Genomic DNA, 27,480 nt, shown 5'->3' on the forward strand with positions numbered 1-27,480 from the left:
CCATGGTTTGGTTTTTTTTGAACAAAATAATCGTTCCAGTAAATTTGAAGAATTTAATATAAGGAAAAAGAGCTCTGGTGGCCTAGTGCTTAAGGCATTTGACTGCTAACCAGAAGGCTGGTGGTTCAAACCCACCAGCCACTCATCAGAAAGAAGGCTGTGCAATCTACCAAAGATTTACTGCCTAGGAAACCCGAAGGGGTTCGCTATGAGTCGGAATGGACTCGATGGCAGAGTCTGGTTTTGGTTTGGAATGTAAAGAAGGAAGAATTGAAAACTGGAAAAATGAGTTGCAATGTGACGGCGGATGGAAGGGCCAGGGTGTGTTTTTGCAGTGGTGGGGCCCCACGGCAGAGGGGCGCGGCTTCCGCTATCCCGGGCACCGGCTGGTCAGGTGGAGTCTGGAGGTCGGAGGAGGGGCAGGAGGAAGGGGTGCGGTCGCAGCCGCCTGCAGGGAGCCAGCGCGCAGCACTAGCGCACACTTTCGTCCCGGGTTCTCGCTCTCACCTGCTCCTGTGGCCGCAGTTCAGGGTAAGTTCGGCCTCACTCCCAGCGCCTCCCCGAGCCTCGCGCCCAGTCCCCCGGCTGCCTCTCGTCTCTGAGCGCTGCTCGGCCCTCGAGGCACCCGCCAGGGTGGCGGCGCGTCTCGAGTGTCGCCCCGGGTATCGGCCCAGCTGCGCAGGGCAGAGCTGGAGACTATCTGTGGACGAAGAAGGCGTGTCCTGTTTCAGAGTTGAAGACAGAGGCCCAAGGGAGTAGGGTCACCTAGTTATATAGTCACTGGCTATATAGTACCAAGCTGTCCTGGCTCCTTGGGAATTCTACAGTTCTTGGAACAAAGAGAAGGAGCTTTGGTAGCATAGTGCCTAAGGCATCTGACTGCTAACCAGAAGGTTGGTGGTTCAAGCCCACCAGCCACTCCATGGAAGCAAGACTGGGCAATCTACTTACGTAAAGATTTACCGCCTAGAAAACCCAATGGGGGTCGCTATGAGTCCGGAATCCACTAGATGGCAGTGGGTTTGAGACAGAGTAGGTAGTCAGAATGGTTCTGGAGGTCTTTGGCAGGACTGGCTTTGAGCTCCCTTCTCAGGACTTGAAAACCCCACCTCATCCTATGAGCACGTTCTCCTTTTCACGTAGGCAATTTGTATCATTTTACTTAGTTTTTATAGGAGGTTGAAAAGTGGATTTAGATATTGGGGTTGGGAATCAGAGAAGTTTACTTTGCCTTGATTGTTGTTGTTATGTGCCGTGGAGTCAGACCCGACTCATAGCGACCCCTCCTAGGGTTTCCAAGGCAGTTTATCACTACGGAAGTAGAGAGGAGTGGTTGGTGGGATTGAAACACCAGTCTTCTGGTTAGCAGTCAAGTGCCTTAGGAACTAACTATGCTCCCTTTCCTTGATTAGACTCACCTTTTTCTCTGATGGTAAAAGAATCTAATTCACTGATCATCAATCATTTCCCTAGCGTTTGAGTCAGTAGGTGGAGGGACCTGAGTACTTGATTGCCAATGACCATATATAGCAAACTGTGATTTCTACCCAGGCTGAGAGGTTCTTCAGGAGGCCCCTCTGGCTGCGGATAAGAACTTGCACGGCCTGGAGCTAAAATCTTTCCAAGAACTTTAAGGGCCAGATATTGCCCTCTGGAAGAACTACTTTTACAACTGTTTTCATAGACTTCATAGGGTGGGGGGAGGAAGCAACCTATTAAAACGTTATCCAGCAAAGATAATTATCTTTGGCTTACTTGAGGAAAACTTCAGAATTTCTAGGAAGGGAATTTAGAGATTTAACAAAAACCACAACCTTGTTCCCAGACCTGTGTGTTTTTATGGCAAAGTCTGTTTAGAAATAGGCTTGAGGAGGAAGAAAAAGGAAATCATGAGGTGCTCTAATCCCTTTCAGAAAATGGATGTTTTAAATTTTTATTGTTCAGGTCATCTGGCCTTCAAAAAACCTCCCCCAACCAAACCCATTATTTAGTCAATGCCACAAGACAGCCCCATGTGTGCAGAATAGGATTGTGCTCCACAGGGTTTTGTAGGCTGGGACCTTTTGTAAGCAGACCATCAGGCCTTTCTTCCCAGGCACCACTGGGTAGGTTCAAACTGCCAACCATCTGGTTAGTAGTTGAGTGCTTAACCATTTGTGCTACCTATCGGGCTTCCACTGTGAATGTACACTTGGGAGCTGACCTACACATATTGAGTATCAGCTTCAGCTAGGTTTAAGACCTGGAGCTTGGATAAGGTAGAAGTATGGAGCTTCAGTTCACACTTTTAGACTCTGGCTATCTGGGTTCATTGCGGGTCCACACACTAACTCTGTGACCATGGAACATTACTATTCGTCTTAGTACCCTAGCTTCTTAATATGCAATATGGAGATGCTATTAATGAAACCTACCTCTTTGAATTATTGTGAATCTTATATTAAATCATTCATTCAATAAGTATTTTTTTCAATACTTATTATGCTTCCAAAGGAGCTCTGGTGGTATAATGGTTATAGCATTTGATAGCTAACCTAATGGTCTGAGGTTCCAATCCGCCAGCAAACCTAGCAGCCAGTCTGCAGGAGAAAAGACCTTGAGATCTGAACCAGATTGTTATTGTTGTTGTTCTGTGCTGTTGAGTTGGTTCCAACTCATAGAGACCCTGTGTACAACAGAACAAAGCACTGTTCAGTCCTGTGCCATCCTAACAATTGTTGCTGTAGCCATTATGTTAGTCTATCTTGTTGAGGGTCCTCCTCTTTTTCTTTGACCCTCTATTTTAACAAGTATGATGGCTTCCATCAGGAACTCGTCCCTCGTCATAACATGTCCAAAGAACATGAGTCGAAGTCTTGCCATCCTTGCTTCTAAGGAACATTCTGGCTGTACTTCTTCCAAGACAGATTTTTTTCCATTCTGCTGGCAGTCCCTGTTATTATATTCAATATTCTTTGCCAATACCATAATTCAAAAGCATCAATTCTTCTGTCTTCCTTATTCATTGTCCAGCTTTCGCATGCATACAAGATGATTGGAAATACCATGGCTTGGGTCAGGCATCCCTTAGTCCTTACGGTGACATCTTTGCTTTTAAATACTTTAAAGAGGTGAAGATTATAGCCTAGAAAACCATATGGGGCATTTCTACTGGTCATATAGGGTTGCTGTGGTGGAACAGTGGTCTAGCACTCAGCTGCTAACCAAAAAGTTGGTGGTTTGAACCTACCAATTGCTCCATGGAAGAAAGGTATAGCAATCAGCTTCCCTAAAGATTTACAGCCTTGGAAACCCTATGGGACAGTTCTACTCTGTCCTAGAGGGTCACTAGGAGGTGGAATTTATTTTTATAGATTGAAATTGACTTGATGGTGCACACATTATGCCCTAGTGAACAAATGCGACATAAATCTCTAGCCTTATGGAGTTGAACTTCTAGTGTTTTTATAATACCTGGCACATTAAAAAAAAAAAAAAAAAAGCCTCACTGCCATCGAGTTGATTCCAACTCATAGCGACCCCCTTTGGGTTTCCGAAGTGGTAAGTGGCTGGCTGGTGGGTTTCAACCACCAACCTTCTGGTTAGCAGTCAGATACCTTAGGCACTGTGCTAGCAGAGCACCAAGTGATATTATGATACTCATTTTCTCATTTGATGCAAGAAAGAGCCATCCTCCTCTCTTTTTACAGATGAAGAAACTTGAGGCTCAAAGAAATTGTGTCTTGCTTGAACAGGCAAAACCAGAGCTAGTAACTCTTTACATAGTATTCACTATGTAAAGAGAGGCATTTTGTGTTAGATTGGAACTAGAGAATCGGCTGCTGTAGGCTATAGAGAGTCTGAGAAAATTAGAGTTTATTTTTTCCAAGGATAAATGATGTAGTTTCCTGTTGAACTTTGCTGTGAGACTGTACTTGAATTTTTTAAATATTTTCTTTCCAGGATGGGTGGGAGCAACTTGTCATTCTAATCCAACCCTGGAAATAAGCCAGCATGTTTGAATAATATGTGCTTAGGGGAAGTGCCTGCATTCCCAATCAGGGCTCCATTAAGGAGCTGTCCTTTTCACTTCTGTGCCCTAAGCAAGGAATGGACTGCCTTCTCAGAGAGCACAAACAACAAACATCTGTTTATATCACATCACAGCTTGGGGCTTTGTAAAATGTAAATGGAGATTTCACAATCAAAACTCAGTGAAATGGATCAATTGAAGCCAGCTAAAATTGGGAGTGAGGGTTGGGGAGCAATTTCCTCTGTGGTTTTTTTGTTCCCTATGGTGGCTCAAGAGGACAAAAAATAATATTTCATGTTATAATGAAATATGCAAAGACCTGGAGTTAGAAAACCAAAAGGGAAGAACATATTTGGTATTTCTCAAGCTGAAAGAACTGAAGAAAATGTTCAAACCACAAGTGAAATACTGAAGGATTCTATGGGCAAAATATTGAATGATGCAGGAAGTATCAAAAGTAGATGGAAGGAATACCCAGAGTTAGTGTACCAAAAAGAATTGGTCAACTTTCAATCATTTCAAGAGGTAGCATATAATCAAAAACCAATGGTATTTAAGAAGTCCAATCTGCACTGAAGGCTTTGGAGAAAAACAAGCCTTTAGGATTTGATAGAATACTAATTGAAATGTTTCAATGGATGCAGTGCTGGAACTGCTCACTCATCTATACCAAGAAATCTGGAAGACAGCCATTTGGCCAACTGACTGGAAGAGATCCATATTGTACCCATTCCAAAGAAAAGTGATTCCAATTGATTGGGGAAATTATCGAACAATGTAATTAAAATCACACACAAGTAAAATTTTTCTGAAGATAATACAAAAAGGGTTGCAGCAGTCCATCCAAAGGGAACTGCCAGAAATTCAAAGATTCATAAGAGGATGTGGATTGAGGGACATTATTGCTGATGGTAGGTATGTCTTGGGAGAAAGCAGAGAATACCAGACAGATGTTTACCTATGTTTTATTGAGATCCAATTGTGTGGATCACAATGAATTATGGTTAACATTGCAAAGAAGGGGAATTCCAGAACACTTAATTGTGCTTATGCAGAACTTGTCCATAAACCAAGAGACAGTTGTTTGAATAGAACAATTTGATACTACATGGTTTAAAATCAGGAAAAATGTGTGTCTGGGTTGTGTCCCTTCACCATACTTATTTGATCTGTAGGCTGAGCAGATAATCTGTAAAACTGGACTATATGAAGAAGAAGGTGGCATCAAGATTAGAGGAATACTTATTAGCAACTTGTAATATGGAGATGGCACGATCTTGCATGCTGAAAGTGAAGATGACTTGAAGCATTTAGTGATGAAGGCCAAAGACTATAGCCTTCAATATGGATTATATCTTAACATAAAGAAAACAAAAATCCTCACAACTAGACCAATAAGCAACATTATGATAAACAGTGAAAAGACTGAAGTTCTGAAAGATTTAATTTTAATTGGATCGACAATCAACATCCATAGAAGTAGCAGTCTAGCGATCAAATGATGTATTGCATTGGACAAATCTCTCTCACAGACTTCTTTAAAGTCTTAAAAGCAAAAATGTCACTTTGATTCTAAAGTGTGCCTGATGCAAGCTATGCTATTTTCTGTCATCTTCTACACATGTGAAAGCTGGACAGTGATTAAGGAAGACCAAAGAAGAATTGCTGTGTTTGAATTATGGTGTTGGTGAAGAATATTGGATATACCATGGACTGCCAGAGAATGAACAAATCTGTCTTGAAAGAAATACCCGAATGTTCCTTAGAAACAAAGATGGCGAGACTTTGTCTTATATACTTTGGACATGTTATGAGGAGGGACCAGTTCCAGGAGAAGGACATCATACTGGGAAAAGTAGAGTGTTGGCATAAAAGAAGACCTTTAGTGAGATGGGTTGACACAGCGAATGCAATAATAAGCTCAAGTGTAGCAATGATTGTGAGGATGGTACCGACCAGGCAGTGTTTTGTTCTGTTGTACACAGAGCTGCTATAAGTTGGAATCAACTCAATGGTACCTAACAAAAACAACATTGTAGCAGTTTGCCTTTGTTAAAAAGAAATCAGTAATCAACGTGGTTCTACTAGATTTTAAATAAGTTGAAAATTGGCCTTCCAGGAATGTTATTTGTAAGCACTTTAAAGGCAGAGATTTTTCTCTTCTTCTTCTTCATTTGTGAAACCTCACGAATCTAGCACAGTCCCTTGTATGTGGTCTATAACTAGTATAAGCAGTTTCCTTTGAGTTGATTCTGACTCTTGGTGTCCCCACGTGTGTAAGAGTAGAGAACTGTGCTCTATAGGGCTTCCAATGGCTGATTTTTCAGAAGTAGATTGCCAGGCCTTTCTTCTGAGGCATTTTTTGGGGAGGTTTGAGCCACCAACCTTTTGGGTGGTAACCAAGTGCTATACCAAGAAGTTTGGAAGACAGCCACTTGTTTGTGCCACCCCAGGACTCCTTTTATATGTGGTAGGTGTTCAATAAATGTAGTAAACAGTGAGACACATGTTGACTTCTGTTTTCTCGATTAAAGTAATGGTTGGACTGAAATTACTGTGTTCTGAATCACAGATTGATTCCCTTTAATATATATATTTTTTCTTTTAATAGGTTCGTGTGATCTCAACCCAAGGCAAAGGTGGGATATCATGGCATCCGTCTGGGTAAGTAAAAATCAACCTTTCATAACACTGTAACTTATCTGAGTCAAGTCAAAATACAGAAAAATCAAAATATCAAGGGGATTTTTTGACAGGTGGTAAAACGTTCATCTGAAAAAATTAATAGTGCAAAAAAGCTACAGAATGTCTGAAAATATGAAAATAGAGTATAAAGCTAAATAAGTACAATAATTTTCAGTGACATCAAAGCAGGGAGATCAAGAACAATAAATTTAGTATATTTAGGAATTTATTATATGGTAAAGATGACATTCATATCAGAGAGGAAAAGGTAGTTTATTCAATAAACAATGTTAGGAAAGCTTCTAGCCATTTAGGAAAAAAAGTAAGTCTGTCTTTTTCCTCCCTTTTCCTTAATTAAGGAAATTTTAGGTGAATAAAATACAGAAATGAGAAGAAACGTGGGTGAATTTTAAAAGCTAATCTTGGATGCAGAAGACACTTAAAATCATGACACAAAACCAAAAGGCTAAGAGAAAAATATCGATCTATTTTTATTTAACTATATATAAATTTATAACTTGTGACAGCCAACCATATTATTAGTAGAGTCAGTAGACAACCCCCAGGGAGAAAGATTTACCAGCACATCAGATAAAAGACTTACTCCTTTAGTATATAAATAACTCAAACAAATCAATAAGGAAAATGAACTCGATGGAGAAATCTGTAAAGACATGAATAGGACATGAAAAAAATGATAAACGCCCGATAAACATTGGGAAAGAGGCTACACCACACTGAGAATTAAAGAAAAATTAGCAATACAACAAGAAACCATTTTCTACCTGAGAAATTGGCAAAGGTGAAAAAAAAATGTATTAAGACCAATGTTATAGATGATCTGAGGAACACAGACACTAGTATTCTGTTCATGAGAAAGTAAATTTTTATTTGTTACTTGGGTGAAAGTTTACAGAAAAAATTCATTTTCCATTCAACAGTTCATATACATTTTTTTTCATGACATTGATTGCAATCTCCAAAATATAGCAGCTTTCTTCCAACTTCCTCCCTGTGGTTACCTTTTCCCTGTGTCCTTTTTGCCTGTGCATTCTTGCCCTTTGAGCTCCCTGTGCAAATGCTGCCCTTCTGATCTCCCATGATTGATTGTTCTAAGGAGTGTACCTACCTGGTGTAAACATTCACCTTATATGCTTATTATTTGGCTGGAAGCCACAGGATTGAGTTCAATTCCAGATCCAAAGGGTGACTAGGGGCCATGGTCTCAGGATTTACCAGTCTCTATTGCCCTAGTAAGCCTGGGGTTTTTTTTTATGATTTTGAGTTTTGATCCACATTTTGATCCACTTTTGGGTGTCATTTTCACAATAATCTATTAGTGTTTAAATGCATATGCTGTTTAGCCCAGTAATTCCACTTTGCCATATGTATCATACAGACATTTTTGCCTAAAATTGACAAAACACAGGCTTAAGGGCAACCATTTGCATCACTGAAAATATGCAGACAACATAATGGACATCTTTAGGATATAAAATTAGTAAGCTATACAATGGGATTGTGTGTGATCATTAAAAACACTGGGAAAAAATGGGTCAGCTTTGTATGTACTGACATTTCTCTGCTTTCAAGGGCTCCTATGATTAGATTAGGCCCATCTCGATAATCTGGGATAATCTCTTATTTTAGACCTCTAAAGTCTCTTCTTATGTAACTCACAGGTTCCAAAGATTGTTGTGGTTACTAGCCATTGAGTTGGCTTCCATCTCATGGTGACTCCATGTGCAGTGGAAAACAATGCTGCCAGTCCTGCCATGTCCGTGATTGGTTGCAGATCAGATTGTTGCAATCCAAAGGATCTTCACTGGTTGATTTTCATAAATAGATGGCCAAGCCTTTCTTCTTAGCTTGTCTTAGTCTGGAAGCTCTCTGAAAGTTGTTCAGCATCATAGCAACACAAAAGCCTCCACTGACAGACAGATGGTGGCTACACAGACACATGGGGAATCAAATGTAGGTTGCTTCATGGGAGGCAAAATTTTCTACCATTGAACCTCCACTGCTACCTTTTCAAAGCTTAGTGGTGCATAGCTTTGCCTACTACAGATGGTAGCATTCAGAATAGGATGGAAGAAAGGAAAGGAGGGGAACAGACCAAAAAGGGAGATGTGCTGAACCAAGAGGACAAGCCTTCACTGAAAAAAGGCCTGGGCCAGTGGAGGGCCATTGGTTGTCATTTTGTTGTAGTTGTTGTCATTTTCCATCGAGTTGATTCTAATTTATGATGACCCATGTGTACGGAGTAGAACTGCTTCATAGGCTTTTCAAATCTGTGACCTCTGGGAGGCAGATCACCCACACCTGTCTTCTGAGGAACCTCTGGGTGGGTTTGAAATGCCACTTTTCAACTACTAGTTGAGTGCGTTTTCTTTTTCACCCACCTTTCACAAGTTAACAGTTATCTATGAGATCTCTGCCAGGAAGGATTATTATTATTTGTTGCTGTCAAGTCGATTCTGACTCATGGCGATGGTGTGTGCAAAGTAGAACTGCTTCATAGGGTTTTCAAGACTGTGATCTTTGGGAGGCAGACTACCAGGCGGCCTGTCTTGTGACACACCTCTAGGTGGGTTTGAATTGCCAACCTTTAAGCTGGAGGTCAACCATACATAGTTGACATATGTGCACCCAGGAACTCAGATTTCCACATGCAAACATCCTCTTTTTAAAAATTTTTATTTTATTGTGGTAAAATATACATAAAATAAAATTTGCCACTTTAACAATTTTTAAGCGTATAGTTAGTTCAGTGGCATCCAATTGCAAACATTCTTATCACAAAGTTTTATCTTTTATACACACAAGTACATACACACTCAAATGCAAATGAGCAATCAAGTTGGCTCTTTTCTACAGTTATCAGTAGTTACCAATAGATGGTCACTTTATCAGAATGCTTTGATCAAGGGAGAAGACCTCATTTGCAGCTTCAGTATATTAACCTTGAAGATTAAAGAATGGCTGGTGTCTTGGGTCTTTTGTATTGTTTGTTCCAATCCTACACACCCCTTCCTCCCATTGCTTTAGAATATAATAGAATAATGGCTGCTTTTGCTATTTGTTTGAACTGTTAAATTAATATCTTCATTTTGCTACTAAATTTTTTCTGAATTAACTCCTAACCATTATAATTATCATGAACTGTTGTTAACATCTGTGGTAGTTAAGGTATGTGTCAACTTGGTTGGGTTATATGTCAATCTATGTTGCATAGTGTTTCCTTTCTTTGGAAATTTGATCTATTTCTGTGCAGATTTACATTCTGCTATTTCACCCTGATGCAACGTCCTGATATATTATTTGTTTACTAACAACAGCAACAATTTTTTGGACCCTGAGTTTCTTGTCATTTGTTGCCCTTAGGTCTATAGCAAGTACTCAGGCAGTCCACAGATTAGAATGTTTTGAAACAAGAGTTTTTATTAAGATATCACAGCCATATTTTTCCTATGTGTGTCTTCCACAGTGCTGGCTTTCTTATGCAAATTTCTAAATTTTTTTCTCATTGGTCAGTTCCTAATTTACTATTTAAAAAAAAAAAAAAATGCCATGGAGTTGATTCAGGCTCCTGGTGACCCTATGTATTTCAGAGTAGAACCACCCTCTGTAGAGTTTTCATGGCTGTGACCTTTTGGGAATAGATTGCCAGGCCTTTCTTCCAAGGCACCTCTAGGTTGGTCAAATTGCCAATCTTTCAGATAGTAGTCCAGCACATAACCATTCGTACAACCTGTTGTTGTTGTTGTTGTTATGTGCCGTTGAGTTGGCACCAACTCATAGCGATCCCTCCTTGGGTTTCCGAGGCGGTATCATTACGTAAGTAGATTGCCCAACCTTCCCTCTGAGGAGTGGCTGGTGGGTTTGAACCATCAGCCTTCTGGTTAGCAGTCAAGTGCCTTAGGCACTATGCTACCATACTACCTAGGGACACTTTAACTTAATAAATATTACAGAATAATGGCTGCTTTTGCTATTTGTTTGAACTCTTACATTAATATTTTCATTTTGGTTCTAAAATTTTCTGAATTAATTCCTAACCATTATAGTCATCATGAACTATTGTTAACATCTGTGGCAGTTAAAGTTATCTGTCAACTTGGCTGGGCCTGGTGTTGAATGGCTGGGCAGCTGGTTATAGTTATTCCCCATAATGAGACTAGCAATCAGCTGCATGGTGGAATCTGCCATGAGCAGCTGAGTAGCTGCTTTATGGTTATGGTCTGCTTCCCATATATAAGGAAAAGTTTGGAGAATGGTTTTGGCATGCTTGGTCCCTGCATGCAGCTGAGTCTTCACTTAACAGCCTGCCATGCTTCCTGCTGATCTTGGGACTGTCTCTGAACTTGAATTAGTGGCTTGCCATGTTGTTTGATAATATTGGAACTGTGCTACTTTTATTTGTCAGCCTCAGGCTTGTCAGCCTCAACAGTCAGCAGCTGCCTGATTGAAGAGCCACCTCTAGCTCCAGTGGGCCAGGAGCAAGAGGCAGAGCTGAAGCCCAGGGTTGAGGGGCTTTCACTCAGCCCTTAGAGCCTGGCACTTTGAACTTAGGCTTCTAGCCTCCCAAACTGTAAGAGAATAAGCTCCTGTTTGTTAAAGCCATCCCATTTGTGGTATTTCTGTTAGAGTGGCACTAGGTAACCAACACAACATCCTAACTTGCTATACATTCTCCTTTCCCTACTCCAAACTTGGATTTGCAAAATGAGGAAGGAGAAAACATAGAGCTGCTCAATAACCAAGGGCAAAAAGAAGTTGACAAAAATATAAAAAACTTCATATAACTATGATTCCTACTAACCTGGTCTTAAAGGATCCCAGGTGGGACACTGGTTAAATGCTTGGCTACTAACAAAAAAGTTGGTGGTTCAAGTCCATCCAGTGTCTCAGAGGGAGAAAGGCTGGTGATCTGCTTCCATAAAGATTACATCCAAGAAAACCTTATAGGGCAGTTCTACTCTGTCACATGGTGTCATTGTGAGTCAGAATTGACTCAGTGGCACCAGACAACAAAAACTTGGTCTTGAAGTTCATCCTAAGGACAGTTAAATAAAAAAGCAAATACCTAGTTCAGTGGGCTCTATTAAAAGGAGAATGATGACATTCTAGCCTTTGATCCACGCTCCCAGTTTTGCCTTTTATGGCACTCTAATTGGTTAAATATTTTTTAAAGCTGTTTTAGATAATTCAAAAAAGGTTTAGTCAATTAGAGTGCTATGAAAAGCAGTACTGGGAGTGTGGATCAAAGCTTATAATGTTGTCTTTCTGCTCTCAGTAGACTCCACTGCACTAGATACTTGCTTTTTTGTTTAACTGGCCTTTGGATGAACTTCCAAATTCAGAAATGATTGCAGCGCTATATTAATAAGGAACTGCCAGAAATTCAAGCTGGATTCAGAAGAGGACATGGAATAAGGGATATCACTGCTGATGCCAGATGGATCTTGGCTGAAAGCAAAGAATATCAGAAAGATATTTTAGAAAGTGTTTTACTGATTATGCAAAGGCGTTTGACTGTGTGGATCATAACAAATTATGGATAACATTGTGAAGAATGAGAATTCCAGAACACTTAATTGTGCTCATACAGAACCTGTAGATAGACCAGGTGGCAATTGTTCAAATAAAACAAGGGAATACTGAATGGTTTTAAATCAGGAAGAGTATGTGTCAGGATTGTATCTTTTCACCATACTTATTCAGTCTCTGTTGTTGTTGTTGTTGTTGTTATGTGCCATCGAGTCAGACCCAACTCATTCTGATCAAATTATCTGAGAATCTGGACTATATGAAGAAGAACATGTCATCAAGATTGGAGGAAGACTCATTAACAACCAATATGCAGATAACAGCCTTACATGCTGAAAGTGAAGATGACTTGAACTTACTGGTGACAATCAAAGACTACAAATTTCAGCATGGATTACTCCTCAACATAAAGAAAATGAAAATCCTCACAATTGGACTAATAAGTAACATCATGATAAATGGAGAAAAGATTAATGTTGTCAAGGCTCTCATTTTACTTGGATCCACAATCATCAGCACTCATGGAAGCTGCAGTCAAGAGATCAAATGACATATGGCATTGAGCAAATCTGCTACAAAAGATTTCTTTAAAATGATAAAGAGCAAAGATCTCACTTTGAAGACTAAGGTGTGCCTGACCTAAGCCATTGTATTTTCATTTGCCTCATACGCGTGTGTAAGACTGAAGAAGAACTGGTGCATTAGAATTACAGTGTTGATGAAGAAAAGTGAATATACCATGGACTGCCAGAAAAATGAGCAAATCTGTCTTGGAAGAAGTACAGCCAGAATGCTCCTTAAAAACAAGGATGGTGGAACTTCAACTAATGTAATGTGGGCAAATTACCACAAGGGACCGGTCCCCAGAGAAGGACATCATGTTTGGTAAAGTAGAGGTCAACAAAAAAGAAGACCCTCAATGAGATGGATTGACACAGTAGCTGCAATGATGGGCACAAATATGGCAAAGATTGTGAGCATGGCATAGGACTGGGCAGTGTTTTGTTCTGTTGTGCATAGGGTTGCTATGAGTCGGAAGTAACTCAATGGCACCTAACAACAACAAATTGGTTAAAAGGCAAGCTTTTGAACCTGACCTTGATCAGGTTACTTAGTCTTTCTCAATTTCTATTTCCTCGTTTATAAAATGGACATAATAGTAGTATTTATATGGTCTGGTGGTTGTAAGGGTTAAACCAACTATGTAAAATGTACTAGCAGTACCTGGCATGTAGTGAGCTCTTAGTAAATGCTAGTTATAATCATTATCCCTTCAATATATTTATTCTAAAGACATATTCCTTACTAAATGATCAGAACCTCCTGGACCTGATGTTATTATAAACCAATTACATTTCCCTTCCCATTGGAATAGTTCTCTCTGAGCCATCTAAAACAGATGGGTTGTTCATAAATAACATCTTTCTGAGCCCTCATATTTTTAATGTTTATAGATCTTTAAAGACATTTGTAACTCACATTAAGGCTTCACAAAGATTCCAAAATATCACATTCTTTTATTTTGACTAAAATTATGTCATCACTATCATCTTGTTATCTTACTGCTGATCAGAAATCACATCTTTAATAATGAATGAAAATGGGAAAATGAGTTAATGTTTTGTAGTAAATATAGATTGTGAGACAGAATCTTCAAAACATGGGGTACAAGGAGGAGAAATAGTACAAAGAATCCTTCATAGTGGAAAGTGTACAGAAGGTTGGTCTAAAATAGAATGATACATGATAATACATGATAATTTGTTTATGGTGAGAGTTAGAGCATAGCTCCCCTTTTCCACCCAATCCTTTGTTTCTTGGAAACAAAATGGATACAGTTTGACACATGAGGACTGTCTTGTTGCTGCTGCAACACAAATACCACAAGTTGATAGCTTTAAGTTCTGGAGTCTGAAAGTCCAAACCATTGTCTTAGCCATGTCTATTCCTTCCTTGTCAATAGCCCTAGGTGTTCCTTGGTGTCTTGCATTGTAGTTGATCCTCATCTCTGTGTTTAATCTGCAGTTTTAAAACTGAGAAGGGATTAGGTTTGGACCCACTTTACTTGAGTGTGATCTCATTCACATAACAAAGAAAACCCTATTTCCAAGCAGGATTGCACCCACAATTATGTTGTTATTGTTAGGTGCCCTCAGCCAGTTTTTGTCTCATAGCAACCCAAGTGACAGAGTAGAACTACCTCATAGGGTTTTCTAGACTTTACTCTTTATGGGAGCAGATCACCAAGCCTTTCTCCCGTGCAACCACTGGTTAGGTTCAGACTGCCAACCTTTTGGTTAGCAGCCAAATGCTTAACTGTTGTGCCACCAGGGCTCCTTTCCACAAGTATAAAGAAACAAAACAAACTCACAGCCATTAAGTCGATTCTGACTCATAGTGACCCCTCCTTGGGTTTACAAGGTGGTATCTTTATGGAAGTAGATTGCCCAGTCTTCCTTCTGAGGAGTGGCTGGTGGGTTTGAACCACCAGCCTTCTGGTTAACAGTCAAATGTCTTAGGCACTACGCCACTAGAGCTCAAGTATAGGGGTTAGGATTTCAATACATATTTTTGGAAAATATGATTAAATCCATAACAAGGACTAAATGTTTTCATTTCTGCTGTGTAAACCCAGAGGAATGATCCATGTGGTAGGACTCGCGGGAATGGTACAATGTGCTAATGTGAAAGAAAATTTGGGAAAGTGCTGCCTTTCAAATTCTACCCCAAGGATGCCACTAGTCCAGGCACTTGATTGCAGTTGGTCCTGAGTATAAGGAGTTTGTGAGAGTCCTATCCAGTTTCGTGTCTTTTGCTTTGGTAGGGATATCCTACTAGACTTTTCTTTCCTGGTATGCTTACATACCTGGACCATGCAAATTTAAAACATGTATTGGGAGAAAATGCAAGTGGATGTGCTGAACTCATCCTCTGGTCTCCCTCCCATCTACCACATCTAAGGGCTGGAAGATCTGGCTTTGTAACTATTTTCACTGAAATGGACTTTTCACATGACCTCTGGTGGTGTAGTGTCTAAGGCATTTGATTGCTAACCAGAAGGTTGGTGGTTCAAACCCACCAGCCACTCCTCGGAAGGAAGATGGGGCAATCTACTTCTGTAGTGATACCGCCTCCGAAACCCAAGGAGGGGTCACTATGAGTCGGATCCCACTTGACCGCAGTGAGTTTGGTTTCTGTTTTTTTTGGACTTTTCACATTCCAAGCAGAATGGCCATTCTGCCTGGCTAGGTACCTTTTAGCACAGTTGTAATTTCCTGTTTAGTTTGGGTTTTAAGCTATGTTCTCTGAAACATCTCTAGGTAAATATTGGCACTCAGACAGTTACACAAATGGCCCTTTGCAGGAAGTTCATGAAAAACAGGTTAGATCTGGATTTCAAATCAAAACAAAGCTTTGTTTCAGGACACAACCTGGAAAGAAATACTGTGCAGTCTGAGTGAGAAGAGAGGCTTCCTGGGAATGAATGGAGTGACAGTTAAAGAGCTGTTCTTTGCCACTCCCTGGCTCAAGCCTAACCCAAAGGAGGGAGGATCCAATGTTCATATTGAATCATGATAAAATTAGAATTTGCTCATCTAATAAGTAGCTATTGAATAAACCTGGTAAATTAGGGGCTAAGAGGAAAGAAAAGAGTTGTAGTTCATAAAGCAAGGAGTATGAAGGGAAGAAGGTATGATTTGATTCTTCTTTTTTTTTTTTTTTAATATTCTGATTTGGGTGAAAGTTTACAGGGGAAAGTCACTTTCCACACAGCAGTTCATGTGCTTTTGAGCTTTATCTGCCATGTTTATATGTCATGAGCTTTATCTCATGACATTGACTACAATTTACCACAATGAAACAGCTCCCCTCCCATTTCCTCCCCATAGTTACCTCTTCCCTGTGTCTTCCTTCCATGCACTTCTGCCCCCTGAGGTATGTCCCCATGCATACACAGCCTTTCTAATCTCCCATGATAGTTCTCTCCAAGGAGTGTAGCTACTTAATGGAAATGCCTCATATGCCTGTCTTTTGTTTGGCTGAAAGCCACAGATGTGGGTTCAATTCCAGACCTGAGGGGCAGCTAGGGGCCATAGTCTCAGTGGTTCCACCAGGCTCTATCAGATCAGCAAACCTGGTCCTCCCCCCCCCAACCCTTTCTTTTTCCCAAATGATTTTGAGTTTTGTTCCACATTGTTCTCCCACTTTATCCAAGATCTCCTACATAGATCCCCCTCCGAGTGGTTGACAGTGGCAGCCGGGCACCATCTAGTTCTTCTGGTCTCATAATCATACAGGCTGAGTATCACATGGTGTACCAGTCGCTTGGACTAATTGTTTCCATGCATCTTTGGTTTTCTTCATTCTTCTTTGCTCTGGATGAGGAGAGACCCATCATTGCACCTAGATGGCTCCTTGCAAGCTTTTAAGATCCCAGTTCCTACTCACTAAAGTAGGAGGTAGAACAATGTTTTTGTGTAGTGTGTTATGCCGATTGAGTTTGATGTCCCCTGTGACTATGGTCCCAAGTCCACAGGTCTAACTACTCGCTCCCTCTGGGTAGATGGCTGTGCCCAAGGAGTGATTACAACCATGTCCCTTGTCAGCTCTACTATACACCTGGGAATTCTTACAGAACATACCAATACACTTGTAGAAACATTGTCTGCCAACCCTATACATGGTCTTGGACACTTTCCCCCCTGCATAGACTTACGTAATAGTTTAGCCTGTCCATCCATCCATGTTTGCCTTCACTGAAAATGCAGTACTGAATGTGCAAAATGGTTCATCTTTGTTGTCTGTACCTCCCATATACCTCTTCATGTCTTCGTCTTCTTCAATGCCACCGTGTTGATCATTGATTTGATTCTTTTTTGAAAGCCTTTTTTTTTTGCTAGATGTAAAACAGAAAAAAATTAAATATTTTAGAGTACTGAACAATAAGATTAACACAGAGATCTCGCATGAATTAAAACAGAACTGATAAGTCGAAGGACAGAAAATTGTCAAAGCTGCTCATTCCTCCGTTATCTCATCGTTGCTTCTTTCATTTTCAACTATTTGTGTTTGATCAAGTACCTCACCTACTTTCTGGAGGTATGTTTAAATAGTAGTGGTGACAGCCGTATGCAAACAGAGTTTAGAAAAGGTGAAGAATGCATTTTTAGGATATTTGACATTTAATATGGAACTTTGAAAATTCTGGTAGTGGCATTTGAGAACTATCTGAGGCCCAGAACGAGACATTTTTTTTTTCACTTATTCATTCAACAAATATTTACTAAACACCTGTGTTAGGCTGGTTTCTCTAGAGAAATAAAACCAGTGAAGCTTATATATGCATATGTTGTTGTTTGTTGTTGTTTTGCCGTCGAGTCGGCCCTGACTCATAGCGACCCCTCCTTGGGTTTCCGAGGCAGTATCACTACGGAAGTAGGATTGCCCAACCTTCCTTCCAAGGAATATATGCATATAGAGAAAGAAATTTATCTTAGGAAAATGGCTCACACAGTTATAGAAGCTGGCAAGTTCCAAGTTGTTGGCTCAAATGTCAAGGTGGAGGCTTTTCCTGACTCATGCAGCTGCAGGGGCTGAGGAGCTCAAGGTTGTCAGGAAGTATACTGGCTGTTGACTCCAATAAATGATGAATCCAAGATCTCCAGGCCGAATGGTGGATTGTTCGCTCACGGACAGTTGTAGGCAGCACAACAGGATCCTGATCCTCAGAAGAGTGTCTTTTTTCCCAGGATGTCCATAAATATATTGGAAGCAGGCCACACCCCTAGGGAAACTCCCTTTCAATGGATTGGCTGCTGAAAACATATACATCCAATCCCATCATGAGAATAACTCACATCACAACTGCTTAAACCACACAGATGTGATCCATACAAGTTGACACACAGCTCCAACTATCACAACATCTATGTGCCATACACAATTTAATATTCTGGAGATTCAACACAGAAAGGAAAATAAAAAAAACCTGGAGCTTACATTATGTTGAGGAAGACAGGCAACAAACAAGTAAATACATATGTCAGTTTTAAATGTTCTGTTGAAAAGCAGAGTGAGCTGTGAAAATTTCCTGGAGAAGAGCATAAAGGTGAAGGGAACAGCAATTGGAAAGCTCTGAGGCAAAATGGGCTAAGTGCAGTTGAAGAGTTACAAGAAAATTCCCATGAAGTAATGTGTTGTTTTTATGTACCGTCGAGTCGGAGCCGACTCATAGTGACCCCTCCTTGGGTTTCCGAAGCAGTATCACTATGGAAGTAGATTGCCCCATCTTCCGTCTGAGGAGTGGCTGGTGGGTTTGAACCACCAGCCTTCTGGTTAGCAGTCAAGTGCCTTAGGCACTATGCTACCAGAGCTCCTCCATGAAGTAATAGGAGGGGGAAAAGATTAGAAGGAGATTTGGGGAGGTATTGCAGTTATCTTTTATGTTACTCCAGGATCCTGCAACAGCCACAGATAAGTCCCAACAGCCATCACATGTCACAACTGGTTAGGACTGTCGCTTCTCAAGTACACTCACATGTAATCCATAAAATAATGCATTTTTCTGTGCCATGTGGGCATTGATGCAAGAGGTATTCTTCTCAGAATGTTATAAACAGTAGACATCCCAGATGTGAGTCATTCGTGGTTAATTACCAACCCCATAGAAATGAGGTGGGAAGGAAGGTAGGTGTTGCCACTGTAGTTCTCAAATCCTGCAAAGTCAGCCACTCTTCTCCAGCCAAGGAACCAGTTAAGAATATTGAGATGCCAGATTCCTCATAGACTGAGATGTGTCCACCAGAAGCTAAAGTGAGATATGTACAGAGCTGAGGATTTGGCCAGAATAGCAGCTCCCATTGGTCTTGAACTCTGTGACCCTTGGACAAGGGGAGAATTTGGCCAAGAACTCTCAACTTTTATATGGCAAGGGCAAATTGGCACTAGATTTAAGCACTTGACTTTGATGTGAGATGAATATATAATCCTCAACTTCTCATGCTAGAAGACTCAAAAGAAAATGAATATTATTTATTTATCATCTATTTCAAATAAATGAAGCTTGTTTTGAGAAAGATGTTTATGTTGTAAGTTCTTTCTAGGGGCCCAATGTTTCAGGCTTAATCCATATAGTTGGGTTTGCTACCTTTTCAGAGAAAACCTGGGTGCTTGGGGAGACAGGAAAGAAGATAAAATAAGATCTCTGGAAACATCAGCAGACTGCACTTCTTTGGTGCACAGGCATTTACCCTGGCTTCTAGAACCAGCTTTGAAACTTGTGCAATAGCCTGTGGCACTAAAAATGACCACTGAAATATTTCTAACATCTCCCAAATCTCCCCAGATACAGTGGTCACTGTGTTTCCCAGATCATCGATACTCAAAGGAAGCAATTTTATCAGGCAACCAATAGTTTCCTGTGGGCCTTGGAGAAATGTCACACCTTGGGATGCAATTGTCCTGCCTCCATCTACTCCATGCAAACTATTCATTCACTCATTCTACAGTGATTTATTAAGCTCCTACCTGTGGCATAGTGCCTAAGATATAGTCCCATTCCGAGTGGTTGGCATTGGTAGCTGGGCACCATCTACGTCTTCACATCTCAGGGTCTTGAAGGTTTAGGTCCCTGTGGTCCATTATATCCTTGGGCTTATTGTTTCCAAGGATATATATTTTTGATTTTCTTCATTCTTCTTTGCTCCAGACGAGGGGAGACCAATAGTTGCATTTAGATAGCCACTTGATAGCTTTTAAGACCCCAGTTGCTACTCACCAAAGTAGGATATAGAACAAGATTTTATGTACTATGTTGTGTCAATTGAGCATGATGTCCCCTGAGATCATGGTTCTGAGCCCACTGGCCTGGTGACTCTCTCCCTCAAGGTGTTTGGTTGTCTCTGAGAAGCTACTCCAACCTTGTCCCCTGTTACGTCTGTACAGTGTATGGATATTTTTGTAGCAAAATACATATGTAAGACTATCTTCAGCCAAATCTATCCTTGGATTCGGGCATATTCCTGTTTACCTACCCACACCCGATCTTCTTACCTGTCTATGCATTCACCCATATAGCCTAGTGTTTGAAGGAGCTCTGGTGGCATAGTGCCTAAGGCATTTGACTGCTAACCAGAAGATGGAGATTCAAACCCTCCAGCCACTCCTTAGAAGGAAGGTTGGGCAATCTACTTCCTTAGCGATACTGCCTCAGAAACTCAAGGAGGGGTTGCTATGAGTTGGATCCAACTTGACAGCAGTGCATTTTTTTTTTTTTTCATTTGGAGTGTGGTGGTCAAAGAACAGAGTGGCTCCATATGAAGGGGAGGGGAGGTTGGGCCAAACCATGCAGGGCCATGGTCCCAATGTAAAGAGTTTGGACATTTATTCAACTCCAGTGGGAGTTCAGAGTAGGATGTAAAGTAGGAAGTGATGTGACCTGACTGAGGTTTTTAACAGGTGATTCAGTTGCTATCAGGAAAGTGGGTTGGAGTTAGACAGTAGAAGAAGCAGGATGGGATATAATGGCACATGCCCAGGAGAGAGAGGATGGTGACCTGGACTGGAGCAGTGGCAAAGAAGATGTGGACATGAGATTATATTTTTTGAGATAGTCTCAACAGGTTTGGCTGACTAATTGGATTGGGAGGGAAAAGGAAATAAAGGATTCAAAGGAAACTCTCAGGTTTCTGGTAGCTGGTGGTGCCATTTAGAGAAGTATGGCAGATTGAGAAAACAGCAAACTGGGGAAGAGCACAAAAACTGGAGCCAAATTGCCTGGATTCAAATCCTGGCTCTGCAAGCTGGCTATGTGACCTTGGGCACGTTTCTTGTGTACCTTAGTCTTCTCCTCTGTAAAATGGTGGAAATACCTATCTCATAAATTAGTTTTAGTGATTAAATGACTGTTGTTGTTGTGTGCTGTTGAATCTATTCAGACTCATAGCAACCCTATAAGACAGGGTTTTAGGAAATCCCCGGCAGATTTCCTAGTCTGAAATCTTTACAGGAGCATATTACCAGCTCTTTTCTCCCTTGGAGTGGCTAGTGGGTTCTGACCACTTAACTTTCTGTTAGCAGTTGAGTATTTTAAACAATTATGTACTATGTAAATTGTATATGGATAACAAAAAAATCCACTTAAGAGGAAATCATAAGCTGATATGTAAGATATCAAAGGAAAGACATCATGTAGACATTGAATGTAGGGAAAAAAACCAAACCAGTTGCTATTAAGTTGATTCTGACTCATGATGATCCCATGTATTTCAGAGTAGAGCACCATAGAGTTTTCAATGGCTGTAATGTTTCAGGAGTAGATCACAAGTTACCTCTGGACAGATTTGAACAGCCAAACTTTCAGTTAGTAGCCAAGCACTTAACCATATGTGCCTCTCAGGGAGTCTTGGAATGTACAAGACTGGTGCTCAAAACAGAAATCTGGGCTAGAGATATAAATGTGGGAGTTGTCAACATACAGGAGAGAAGTGGAGAAAATAACCCAGAGCAGGACAGAGAGAAAGAGAACAGAGAAGTGGACATTCATTTTGGATAGGCTTACTGTGGAGGTCTGGCAAAGGGGAGGACATGACCAAGGAGAATAGATGCAAGGTGGAGTAGCAGGAAGAATCCCATGAGATGTGGCTTAGGATCCAAAAGAAGGCAGGAGACTGTGTAGGTTTACAGTAACACATGCTTCTGAGGGCATGAAGCTTTTCTTTATTATAATCTCAGTTTCATGGAAAAACAGCACAAATTGCTCTTTGTCCCCTGATTTCTGAACCACTTATCTTTCAACTCCAGCCCACAACCTCCTCTGTTGCCACATTCTGATGAAATCACTGTATTTAAATAAAAAAAGCTGACAAATACAGATATTTTTCTCATTTGAATGAGCACAAGAACACATGCAAACATTTCCTTCATACCTCTTGGACACATTGCAAATAAGACTGTAGTAACATTAGCCTTGCTTCTATAAGGCATCCCTGGGAGCTGACAATATCTCCCTGTTGTTGGGTTTTCACTAGTCCCCTGCTTCTCTTCCACCGCCTGTCAGTTTCTCATAGTGCAGCGGAGTGCATGTTACTATGATGCTGGAAGCTATGCTACCATTATTTCAAATACCAGCAAGGTCACCCATAGTGGACAAGTTTCAATGGACTAAGGTCAGGAAGAAAGGCCTGGTGATATATGCCAAAAATTAGCCATTGAAAACACTGCAGGTCACAACAGAATATTGTTCGACATAGTGTAGAAGATGAGCCCCTTGGATTGGAAGGTGTTTAAAGTACATGGTGACTGCAGCAATGGGCTTGAGCATATCTATGATCATGAAAATGGCACAGGATTGTGCAACATTTCATCCTGTCATATATGGGGTCACTTTGAATTGGAGCCAAGTCAATGGCAACTAAAAACTATATCTGCTTCTCTTTGCTGCCCTCTGGGCTGGAGAACACGTCTGCAGCTGGTAGAAAGTCCTCTAATTGCCTATCACATTCCACTGGTCCAGTAATCATGGCCAGCCAGTGGGAAAGGAAAGGCCCTAGCATTTACCCTGTAGAAACTGTGTGGTTACTGTCTTACCTGCCTCACTTTGCTATATTTTCATTTTAAGGCCATTTATAGTAAACACTCTTTATTTTGAAAACCTCTTATTTATTTGAAAAATTGAACAATATAGCTTACATTTTCCAAGTTCTGATTGCTTTGTTTTTTTATAGTCAACTCTGTTTTTTTCCCTTATATCATAAACTTTCATGACCCGGGAGAGTGCCTCAACATTAGCAGAGAGTGATCATTTCTTCCTGGCTCGCTAAGAGCTACCGAGTCCTAGAGGTTTATCTGAGGCTTTGATGTGAAACCTTAATTTCTGGATCTGGCTTTTGCAGTGCTGTTTGGAAGTGATGAGTAAATTGGTGCTACCTAACTTTCAAAATGCAGCTGCAGCCACTGCTGTTCTTGCTCCAGAACACTTGGCTTTAAATATGTTGCATATCAACATATTTGGCACCTTAGGTTTTTCTCTTTCATTCATTCTTATGAATATAAATATTTAACCCAATTCACTTTGTAAGAAGAAATAGATATGGAGTCAAGAACAGACTGGCCTCTCTCAGGGTCAGTAGCAGAGAGCTCCCCTGGTGCATCCTAGCCACACTCATGGCTTTGCAGTATCAACACTTATGCCTGACGAAAACAGGATAGTTTTAGAAGACCACAGAATATTATATTGCCATAGAGATGATGGTTCTAATGAGATGTGGTGTAGCCTAGTAATTTGGATCAAAGATTGAGAGGACAGACCACTTATTGGCTGTGTGAACTTGGGGCGAGTTACTTAAACCTCAGTTTTATTATTTGTGAAATGAGATTCATTGTATCTGCCTTACAAGTTTATTGTGAGGTTTGAATGAGCTAATGTCTAAAATGTGCTTGGCATAGTACTTGGCATATAAGAATTAGCAGCAATTATTATTATTGCCATAAAGAACTCCAGTTATTTTTTTCCTTTATTTTGATATTCCTTGTTTAGAATCATCATCCTCTTTGGACATCTGAAGGTCAAGTTTGAGAAAATGAAAGCAACACAGTTTGTTTAAGGGATGCAGATGGAAATCTAACCAAGCATGATTGAAAAATAATAATAAGAAGAAGACTTAGCCAAGCATTCATGTGCTGTATTCAAATATTCATTTACATTAACACTGACACTATATAAAGGGCACTAAGGTTACTAGAAATAAACTCCGACAAGTATTAGTTAGTAATAAAATTTTTAAGGAATTAAGCTTGCAAATGAGGCAATACAATCAGCTTTGTTTGGCTGTAAAAATGGCAACATGCCTGAAACTATGACCTCATCATCAAATTTTCCCTCCTCTTCTACACCCATAAAAAAAATCCATGGATTGTTTGCTCCTTTTTTTTTTTTTGTCCTTTGGGTGCACATTCACAGAAAAGAATTTGTTTTATGTTCAACAGTTCGTGTACATTTGGTTTCACTCCCTGATTAATCCCCAACCCTAACTCACTCTCTTCCTCTCCATTCCCTGTGACCCCCCCATCCCTGTGCCCTTCTTAGTTCTGCACTCCTGTCTGTCCAGCTTACCCTCTATGTGAATGCTGCCCCTCTGGTGCCCATTGGCCAATTGCTCCAAGAGGCGTACCTCCATAGAGAGGTGGGTGCATCGCTCTGGGTTGGGCATTCTGCATGTAAGTTTTACTACTATTGGGCTGAGAGCCAGTCCTTGGGAGTGAGTTTTATTCCAGGCCCAAAGTATATTCCAAGGCTATAATCTTGGGGATCCCACCCGACTCTGACTAGTAATTCTGGTCATTATTGTGTTTTTGGATTTTGTTCCATGTTCTTCCTCCCACTCTATCCAGGATTTCCAGTTTTGATCCCTTCCTGAGTGGTTGGCATTGGTAGCCGGGCACCACCTAGTTCGTCTAGTCTCAAAATCCATCATGTTTTATGGCTGATTGTTTCCAAATCTCTTTGGTTTTCTTCACTTTTCTTTGCTTCTGACAGTAAGAGACCATTAGCTGCATCGTAGATGGCTGCTCAGAAGCTTTTGAGACCTCAGTTGCTACTCACCAAAGTAGGTTGTGGAACAAGATTTTTATGTATTATGTTGTGCCAGTTGAGCCTGGTGTTCCCCAGTGCTATGGTCCTGAGTCAGGAGACCGGGTGGTTCTCTCTCCCAAGGTGTTTGGCTGTCTCTGAGGGATTACTCCGAGTCTGTCTTCTGTTGCTTCTTAATGATTGTGGTTATTTTGTACCACTATTATCTGTGCAAGATTATCCTCAGCTGAATCTGTCATTGGTCTAGAATATATTCCTGTTCATTGACCCTCATCTGGTCTCAGTTGTCTGTGTATTTATCTGTAGCCTGGTGTTTGTGTTAGTGGTAATGCAGTATTGTACATATACTGGTATTAGCCTCTGTCGTCTATATCTTAAGTGCACAATTCAGTGTCCTCCCTTTCATCAGTCTTATCATGCTGGTCCAGACTCTTTTCATACTGTCCCTCCCCTTACCCAACTCAGCATGTGGCCCCCAACTAGTCCAAAATTTCCCCCTCCCCTTCCCTTCCATTCCTGGTGTTGTGCCCAGGTTATGAAGGAGATGCTCGGAGAGGAATATGCCAACACACGACAATGCAAATGCAATAGGAAAGTTTATTAGCTAACTTAAGTTAGGGTCTTTGCCCTTACCAGGTCAGTGGCTTAAGCAAAAGACCCCGTGCCCCGGTATTCTTACAAATTTATGGAACAATATGGGGAGGGGCAGCACCAGGGCAAGAGGGTACAGATGATTGGTTGTTGCTAAGGGATTTAGGGCAGTGATCTAAGATGTTGGGGAACGTAAAGAAACCCCCCGGCTCCAAAGTTCACTTAGGAAAATATTATCTAGGGAGGATGCAAGGCTCAGGTATGTGGGAGACTTTCAGGAGCTGAGCAAATCTCCAATATCCGGATGGCTTTTGTGATGCGTGCTGAGTTCGGAGGAAGTTCCTTGATACCTGCTGAGACTGGAGGGCAGATAAAGGCCCTAAAGAGTCCAAAAGTTCTGTTAGTAATGCTGACACTAAAAGGTTTCTGGTTAAAGATTTTCCTGGAGGCTACTAGAGCTCTCAGACTCACACTGGTACCCTACAAAGTGAGTTCCCTTCCCTAACCAAACCTTTCCTTGACTTTGTACAGTAATAGGCTCATACAACGTTTGTCCTTCTGCAATTGACTTATTTCAGTCAGGATAATGTCCTGCAGATTCATCCACGTTGTGATATGATTTGTGCATTCTTCATTGTTCTTTAATGTAATATAGTATTCCATTGTGTGAATGTACCATAATTTTGTTATCCATTCATCTGTTGATGGGCATTTAAGTTGTTTCCATCTCTTTGCTATAGTGAATTGTGCTGTGATGAACATGGGTGTGTATATGTCTGTTCATGTCCTGTCTCTGACCTCTTTAGGGTATGTTCTTAGTAATGGAATTGCTGGATCAAATGATATTTCTATTTTCAGTTTTTTAAGGAAATGCCATACCATTTTCCACAATGGTTGTATCATTTTACAGTCCCACCAGCAGCCTTGCTAGCATTTGTTATTTTCAGTCTTATTGAACTTTGCTATTATTGCTGGGGTGAGATGATATCTCATTGTTGTTTTGATTTGCATCTCTCTAGTGGCTAATGATCATGAGCAATTCCTCATGTGTTTGTTGGCCACCAGTATATCATCTTTAGTGAAGTGTCTGTTCTTGTCCCTTGCTCATTTTTGAATTGGATTGTTTGTCTTTTTGGTGTTGAGGTGTTGAAGTTTTCTATAAAATTTGGAGATAAATCTTTTTTCAGATATGTCATAGGCAAATATCTTCTCCCAATCTGTAGATTTTCTTTTTGTCCTTTTGGAGAAGTCTTTCGATGAGCATAATAATTTAATTTTAAAAGGTCCCAGTCACCTAGCTTCACTTCCACTGCCTGTGCATTCTGGGTTATGCTTGATAGTCTATTTATGCCATAAATTAGGGCCCCTAAATTTGTCTCTAATTTATCTTTGATGACCTTTATAGTTTGCGGTTTTACATTTAAGTCTTTGATCCAACTTGAGTTTGTTTTTGTGCATGGGGTGAGATATGGATTTTGTTTCATTTTTCTGCAGATGGATATCCAAGTATGCTAGCACCCTTTGTTAAAGAGGCTATCTCTTCCCCATTTAATGGATTTTGGTTCTTTGTCAAAGATCATGGTTGGTCATTTTTTGATTTTCTGGGAAGCTGAAAATGAAATAGAGGTTCTCAAACGTCACTGTGCATCAGAATCACCTGGAGAGCTAAATCTGTTAAGACACAGATTTGGGCTCCTAGCTCCTGAGTTGCTTGTTCAGTAAATGTGAGGCGGGGCCTAAGAATTGTTATTACTTACAAGTTCCCAGGAGATACTGATGCTGATCCAGGAGCAACTCTTGGAGAACCACTACTATGGAGTCTCCTGAAGCACTGTGGTACAGTGTATAGCATAAAGGTTTTTAGTCAAGAGGAAGTGGGTTCAAATTCTGGTGCAACCCTTTTGGCAGTGATGCTAAACAAATCATCTCTCAGAGATTCAGTTTCTTCCATTTTAAAATGGAAATAATAAAGTCTACCTTATTTAGGAGGAGCTCTGGTGGCCTAGTGCCTAAGGCATTTGACTGCTAACCAGGAAGCTGGAGGTTCAAACCC

The 27,480-nt window shown here is 40.7% G+C and overlaps 1 protein-coding gene across 1 annotated transcript in view; it reads left to right on the forward strand.

Annotated features, from left to right (window-relative positions):
• The first annotated feature begins 285 nt into the window (after positions 1 to 285).
• ANXA3 (annexin A3) overlaps positions 286 to 27,480 on the forward strand; it is a 111,116-nt gene continuing 83,921 nt past the window's right edge. Inside the window, exon 1 of the mRNA XM_042782241.1 lies at positions 286 to 531. Coding sequence (XP_042638175.1) covers positions 286 to 531 — 246 coding nt within the window. The remainder of the gene's footprint in view (positions 532 to 27,480) is intronic.

The sequence above is a fragment of the Orycteropus afer genome, unplaced genomic scaffold (genome assembly GCF_000298275.1).
Source record: "Orycteropus afer afer isolate SDZICR_OR568_19922 unplaced genomic scaffold, OryAfe1.0 scaffold00270, whole genome shotgun sequence".
Taxonomy (NCBI): domain Eukaryota; kingdom Metazoa; phylum Chordata; class Mammalia; order Tubulidentata; family Orycteropodidae; genus Orycteropus; species Orycteropus afer.